Source organism: Physella acuta, unplaced genomic scaffold (genome assembly GCF_028476545.2).
Source record: "Physella acuta isolate Inbredline_101_S28 unplaced genomic scaffold, ASM2847654v3 ptg000264l, whole genome shotgun sequence".
Taxonomy (NCBI): domain Eukaryota; kingdom Metazoa; phylum Mollusca; class Gastropoda; family Physidae; genus Physella; species Physella acuta.
Genome location: NW_026731783.1, coordinates 102,501 through 110,000, shown reverse-complemented (window position 1 = coordinate 110,000; position 7,500 = coordinate 102,501). Strand labels below are relative to the sequence as shown.

The 7,500-nt window shown below is 35.8% G+C and overlaps 1 protein-coding gene across 1 annotated transcript in view; it reads left to right on the top strand.

Annotated features, from left to right (window-relative positions):
* The first annotated feature begins 3,264 nt into the window (after positions 1 to 3,264).
* The window catches only part of LOC131939052 (peptidyl-prolyl cis-trans isomerase G-like), a 10,900-nt gene continuing 6,664 nt past the window's right edge, over positions 3,265 to 7,500 (top strand). The window contains exons 1-4 of the mRNA XM_059297300.1: positions 3,265 to 3,304; positions 4,926 to 5,106; positions 5,553 to 5,678; positions 6,587 to 6,742. Of these exons, the coding sequence (XP_059153283.1) occupies positions 3,265 to 3,304; positions 4,926 to 5,106; positions 5,553 to 5,678; positions 6,587 to 6,742 (503 nt within the window). The remainder of the gene's footprint in view (positions 3,305 to 4,925; positions 5,107 to 5,552; positions 5,679 to 6,586; positions 6,743 to 7,500) is intronic.

The following is a 7,500-nucleotide window of genomic DNA, read 5'->3' as shown; positions in this document are numbered from 1 at the left end:
GTTGGGGGTGGTGAGGGTGGACTTAATGGTATGGGTGGATTGTGTGGTTGGTGTGGTGGGGGTGGACTGAATGGTGGGGGTGGTGGGGGTGGACTGTTTGGTGGGGGTGGTAGGGGTGGTGGGGGTGGACTGTTTGGTGAGGGTGGACTGTATGATGAAGATGATAAAAGTGATGAAGGTGGATTGTGTGGTTGGTGTGGTGGGGATGGATTGTGTGGTTGGTGTGGTGGGAGTGGACTGAAAGGTGGGGGTGGTAGGGGTGGACTGAAAGGTGGGTGTGGTGGGAGTGGACTGCTTGGTGGGGGTGGTGGGGGTGGTGGAGGTGGACTGTTTGGTGAGGGTGGACTGTATGATGAAGAGGATGAAAGTGATGAAGGGGGATTGTGTGGTGGTGGTGGAGGTGGACTGCTCGGTAGGGGTGGTGGGGGTGGACTGAATGGTGGGGGTGGTAGGGGTGGACTGCGTGGTGGGAGTGGTGGGGGTGGTGGGGGTGGACTGTTTGGTAGGGGTGGTTTGCATGGTAGGGGTGGTGGGGGTGGACTGTTCGGTAGGGGTGGTTTGCATGGTAGGGGTGCTGGGGGTGGACTGTTGGGTAGGGGTGCTGGGGGTGGACTGTTGGGTAGGGGTGCTGGGGGTGGACTGCGTGGTAGGGGTGCTGGGTGTGGACTGTTCGGTAGAGGTGCTGGGGGTGGACTGTTGGGTAGGGGTGCTGGGGGTGGACTGTTGGGTAGGGGTGCTGGGGGTGGACTGTTGGGTAGGGGTGCTGGGGGTGGACTGTTGGGTAGGGGTGCTGGGTGTGGACTGTTCGGTAGAGGTGCTGGGGGTGGACTGCGTTGTGGGGGTGCTGGGGGTGGACTGCGTTGTGGGGGTGCTGGGTGTAAATTGCATGGTGGGGGTGCTAAGGGTGCTGGGTGTGGACTGTTGGGTAGGGGTGCTGGGGGTGGACTGTTGGGTAGGGGTGGTGGGGGTGGTGGGGGTGGTGGGGGTGGACTTCCTGGTGGGGATGGATTGTATGATGAGGGTGTAGGGATAGGGGAGGAATCGGATTTTTGACGGTATGGGGGTAGAGGAGGAAGTGGGTCTGATGGTATGGGGGTAGAGGAGGAAGTGGGTCTGATGGTATGGGGGTAGAGGAGGAAGTGGGTCTGATGGTATGGGGGTAGAGGAGGAAGTGGGTCTGATGGTATGGGGGTAGAGGAGGAAGTGGATCTGATGGTATGGGGGTAGAGGAGGAAGTGGGTCTGATGGTATGGGGGTAGAGGAGGAAGTGGGTCTGATGGTATGGGGGTAGAGGAGGAAGTGGGTCTGATGGTATGGGGGTAGAGGAGGAAGTGGATCTGATGGTATGGGTGAGTTGAGTAGCTGCCAGTAACGCTCACACCGGCGACGTTTTGAAGGGGTCTCAGTGCCAGAAGATAGACCTGGATATTGGGGGTCGTGTGGATAGACGAGGATTATCTCGCGGAGGTTTCGGTTCATCGCGCTGATGCGTGACAAGGAGAGGAACCATTGGAGGCTACGGCAGGTGCAAGGGCAGATGAAAAATTATCAAGTGCTGGGTCGTAACCATGGTAACGAAGACGAACATTAATGGGAGCTGTGTCGTATCCATGGTAACGAATACGAACATTAATTGGAGCTTTTGAAGATGAAATATTTTTTTTTACGTAACAACTACACTGTGGAAAAGTTGTTTTTTTTTTTAATTAAGCCTGGACTTTTCTTAAATATATATAAAAAATTTAAATAACATCTATTCAAATAAACGCGTTATAAATATATGTGTATATTTACCAGATGTTTTCCATTTTATTAATAAAACAAACTTCATAGCAACGTTGTTAATTATAGTTGAATTCCTTGATAAACAATATTAGCAGCGATTGTTGATCTACATGTTAAACTGTTGTGTTGTCTCAGTGGTTCTCAAACTGGGAATATCATCCATAGACGGCCAGTAGGATTGTCGTGGGTTGCGATAGAGAACATGGATACATTACTTCGGCATGGGAAGGGGGGGGGAGATGAGAATTATTGAATTAGGTGATAAGATGTTCAAATAGGAACTGATCTTCGCCACCACAGATGAAAATTGTTTGTTTTAAAATGACATCATTATATTAAAATATTCAAGAACCGTAACAATTACATCGATTTGTAGTTTTAAAAATAACCAAGGCTTGTTTTATTACTATGTTTACCACAGGTTTGCCAAATAGCCGAGTTTTTTTTTGTACTAGATTTATTATATTTGAAATTTCGTCCACTTAAGGGATGTGGAAGTTATTAAAGAAACAATAAATGAAGAAACTACTGCTCAAAAATTGACAGAAAAAAATATGCATATAATACTTATGTATGAAATATATTCGACCTAATTGAAACAGTATTCAAATTATCGTGTTTTCATACACATAAAGAGAAAGAGAGAGAGAGACAGAGGGAAAGAGGGAGAGAAAGAGTACTAGAGAGAAAGACAGAACTAGAGAGAACGACAAAGAGAGAGAAACAGAGAGAAAGAGGGAGAAAGAGAGAGAGAAAGAGAGACAAACAGAATTGCAAACAGAAATTTTTTTTCCGGCACAGGAAGGCTGTCAAAATCTCTTTTTATATTTTTCGCAATACAATCCTTTATATTCGGTATACGATAAAGTAGGTAGATGTAAAACGGTGAAAATTTTCAAAATATTTGTTAATTATTGTGAACAATTACAATTCTTCCTGTGCCCACTATACACGAGCAAATAAAAACTGTGAGAAAAAAAAAACTTTTTTCTAATTTCAAATAAAACTAGAAATATTATTTATTTTTGTATCAGTATGAAGCCATCTATTATCCGAGAGTTAACTCATATGATTTTGGGATAAATAATTCAAAATAAATCTGTCATGCTACAACCTACATGAAATTGCTTGTTGTATTATAATTTGCTGTCAATACTTACTAGTTTCTAATAGTCGAGTTATCGAAACAATCGAAAAAAAATTGCGCGCTCCGACGCGCAAGCAGAAATTATTCTATTAATATCTTAAACAAAACGCATCAAGTCCCACTTTAAAAAATTTACTTTTCAATCCAAATTTTTAAAAATGCTGATTTGACTTGTGTAAAGAGATTATAAGACACTCAGAGCATCCGATTTCTAATCGCCAAAATGTATACGGATAAGAAGCGGCCTAGGTCGGTAAGTGTAACAAAAGCCAAGTCTAGCGAACCTACACGATCAGAAGAAACTATCGAAGGGCAAGGTCACAATCAAGATAATGGCCGCGACCAAGGGCAAGGTCGGAGAAAAGAAGAAAGGTAAGTGGCCAGATATTTTCATACCATTAATGAAATGTGTAATATTTTAAACACTTGTTTATTTAAGAGAAGCAAGGTAGATAACTGTTTACCAAAATATTTTTTTTAAAAACGTTACTCTTCCTAAAGTTTATATTTTATTTATTTCGGCTTCTAAAATCAATCATAGATTTTTTTTTATTTCTAAGTAAAAATAATGCAAACTCCTAAGATTTTTGTGATATATATTGAAAAAAATTCTTTCTATGCACACAGAAGTAATTTCAGCGTTTAATGTTAATTTTAGAAACAAGATAACCAATAAGTACAATACTTGTTTGCGACATTTTTCTCCGACAGAAAGGGTGCGCTTTGAACTTCCGTAGGGCGCCCTTAACATTTCCGGGTAAGGGGGGGGATATTTTATGTAAATTTTATATAAATTAAATATTGATATTTTTTCGTCTAGTTATTGATATCCCTTTGGACAGAAAGAGAAGGGGAAGGGAGGGCAATGCACCCTATAGATTCCTGAGCGAAGTACTGTTTAGGATCTGAGCGAATGTTTATTCAAGAAACCTTTTCAATATAATTTAGCAGCCGATGTTTCTATTGCCTCCAAAGAGGGTTTAGTTTAAGTGTATTTCAAAAATCGTTAAATATGAGATTTCTTATGTATAACTGAAACTCTCCTCAGGTTATGGTATAGACAGACAGACACCCAGACACATTGGGAAGTATAAAAGTATAAGCCGTTTTTTTAATGTTTACAATACCTCCTTCTTACTTCGTATACGAGAAAGTAAAATGCTTTGTTTAATTATTTTTGAAATTGTTTAATTTTTTTTAACACGTTTTTATTAACTCAGCTTCGCGTGTGTTTGTTTGTTGTTAAAATTGACATCGAAAATTAGCCCACTTCTGATTGCTCTATAGATCTGAAATTTGGCATGCAGGCTACTTTCGCCTAACAATTTCAAATGCAATCATAAAAACTAGCAATTAGAGACCGTAATTAGCTTAATTTAATTACGCCCTAAGGACCATAAAATTGAGGACATGATTTCTAAAGATACCGACAAGACTGAAGGCCTATTGACACAGTTACTTCGGCCCCAATCGATGTGATCGTATAGTGGTTAGTACTTCGCGTTGTGGCCGCGACAACCCAGGTTCGAATCCTGGTCGCTCAAGATTTTTAGTCCGTGTATCTATAAACACTTAGTCAAGTCATACTTAATCAAGTCATTGGATAAAGTAGAAAATAAACTATATAAAAAACTTTTTTTTTAAAAACCACGTTTTTCATGTGTAGCAACGGACTAAAAAGGAGAAAATAAAATACTTAAAAAAAACTTTTTAAAAAACCACGTTTTTCTTGTAGACTAAAAAGTAGAAAATAACTATTTACATACATTTGATGACAAAAAACGTGGGTCGGGCAGATGGGTCGGGAAATTTGATGGTGAACGTACCCACGTTTTTTGTCGCTACGCCTCTGCTTCAACCTGTCGTCGCTAACAAAGAAGTGACCAACTTTTAACAGTGGACAACAAACCGCATAAAATCACACTTAACGAAGCAACTTTTTTGATGCAACTTATATGAATATTGACTTGACTTGTGTAATTAAAATTTTAAGAATCTCATAACATCATATTTCTCAGAACCAAGAAGAATGTGGACAAGGAACAGTTGAGGTCGATGAGTACAACAAAACCCAAGTCCAGCTTACAGACACAAGCGAGAGAAACTTTTGAAGGGCAAGGTCACACACAGGGGAATAGCCACGACAAGGGGCAACGTCATAAAAACGAAGTAAGGTAAGAGTCATGTTTATACACAAAAAGTAAAAAAGTAATTTTTCCTTTTAATTATTTGAAATAATATTTAAATAACTGACGAAAAATACGTACATTGCTACTATGCTATATTGTGTGTTGACTTAACTAGATAAATAGATATCCACGTTTTTTAATTTCTAGTTGTTTAAATAGTTGTTTATTATCATATATGTCAGGAAAACCATTTATACTTTTTGCTTTTTGAGCATTTTATATAAAATCTTGTTACAAAAACGTTTTTTTTTTAATTTAAAATACCAATCTCAATAGTTAAAATGTTTACTACAATAGATTTGTATGACGGAAAACATTTCGCTCAACAGCTTTAACCGTATTAAATCACTTGAAAAATCAGCTTTTTGATCCCATTCTTCAAAATGTTGTGTAAAGAGATTTTAAGAATGTTATAACAACCTAATTCTCAGCGCCACCAAGAAGATGGATAAAGAGAGGTCCAGCTTACAGAATCAAGCTAAAGAAACTATCGAAGGCCAAGAACACAAACATAGTAATAGTCACGACAAGGTGCAGCGTCGTAAAATCCAAGTAAGGTAAGAATCCTGTATATTTTAATAGAACTAAAAAAGCGAGTTAAGTTTTAAGCAGATTTTAGTTAAAAGACGCCAGAAAGTACAAATTAACTGAACAATTTTAATATCCGAAACATATTCTAAAATCTTTCGTTTTTTTTTTTTTCTTGTTGGTTTTTTTTCTATGCTGTTGTAATATGTCTCAGATAATTATTATTTTTAAAGTAACAATAACGCAAATTAATAATATTTGTGTGTTGTCTGCCATAGGGAAAGATAAAACGTTTTTCTTTTTTTTCTAATTTATTTGATAATTCAGAAAAATTAATAACTATGAGGATTGTGAAAATTTTATTTAATATAAATTTATCCTGTGTGATACATAATTTTATGGTAAAAGATTCAAAATTATTCCTTTATTTATAAATCATTAAATAATCATCATAAAATTATTTTTATAACAAGCTTTTATATAATAATACGCAAAAAAAAATTTTAAAAAACTATTTCAGTAAATTATATAGTAATAAACTATTATTTGAATAACTGTTGAAATAATACCAGCGTCGCTATATTATGTATTGATTACCTTTACTAGATTAGAAGAAATGCACGTTTTTTAGCTGTTTAAATAGTAGTTTATCATATTATATTTCAAGAAAATCATTTATTATTTTTTACTTTTAGTGCATTATTATATATGAGTTGTTTTTTTTTTTTTGTTTTTTTAGTTTTTTACTTAAAATTACCAATCTCAATATTTAAAATATGTTTACTACAACAGAAATGCATAACTAAAAAGATATTGCTAAACAAATTTAACCGCATTAAATCATATTTAAATTATCAGCTTTTTTTTGGTACAATTCTTAAAAAGGTTGACTAGTGTAAAGAGATTTTAAGATATTTCTACCATCCTATTTCCTTAGCTCCAACATGAAGATGGATAAGGAACGATCGAGGTCGATGAGTATAACAAACACTAATTCCAGCTTACCGACACAAGCGAGAGAAACTATTGAAGGGAAAGGTCACAAACATGGTAATAGCCACGACAGGGGGCAACGTCATAAAAACGAAGTAAGGTAAGAATCCTGTTTATTTTAATAGAACTAAATAGCGGGTTAAGTTTTAAGCAGATTTTAGTTAAGAGACACCAGGAAGATACAAATTTACTGAACCATTTTAATATCCGAAACATGTTCTAAAACCTTTCGTTTTCTTTTTCTTGTTTTTTTTCTCTTTGCTTTTGTAATATGTCTCTGATAATTATTATTTTTTAAGTAACAATAACGCAAATTAATAATATTTGTGTGTTGTCTGCCAAGATAAAACATTATTCTTTTTTCTAATTTATTTGATAATTCAGAAAATTAATAACTATTAGAATTGCGAAAATTATATTTAATATAAATTTATCCTGTGTGATACATAATTTTATGGTAGATGATTCAAAATTATTCCTTTATTTATAAATCATTAAATAATCATCATAAATTAATTTTAATAACAAGCTTTTATAAAATAATACACAAAACAGTTTTTAAAAAAACATTTCAGTAAATTATATAATAATAAACTATTATTTGAATAACTGTTGAAATAATACCAGCGTCGCTATATTATGTATTGATTACCTTTACTAGATTAGAAGAAATGCACGTTTTTTAGCTGTTTAAATAGTAGTTTATCATATTATATTTCAAGAAAATCATTTATTATTTTTTACTTTTAGTGCATTATTATATATGAGTTGTTTTTTTTTTTTTTTTTTTTAGTTTTTTACTTAAAATTACCAATCTCAATATTTAAAATATGTTTACTACAACAGAAATGCATAACT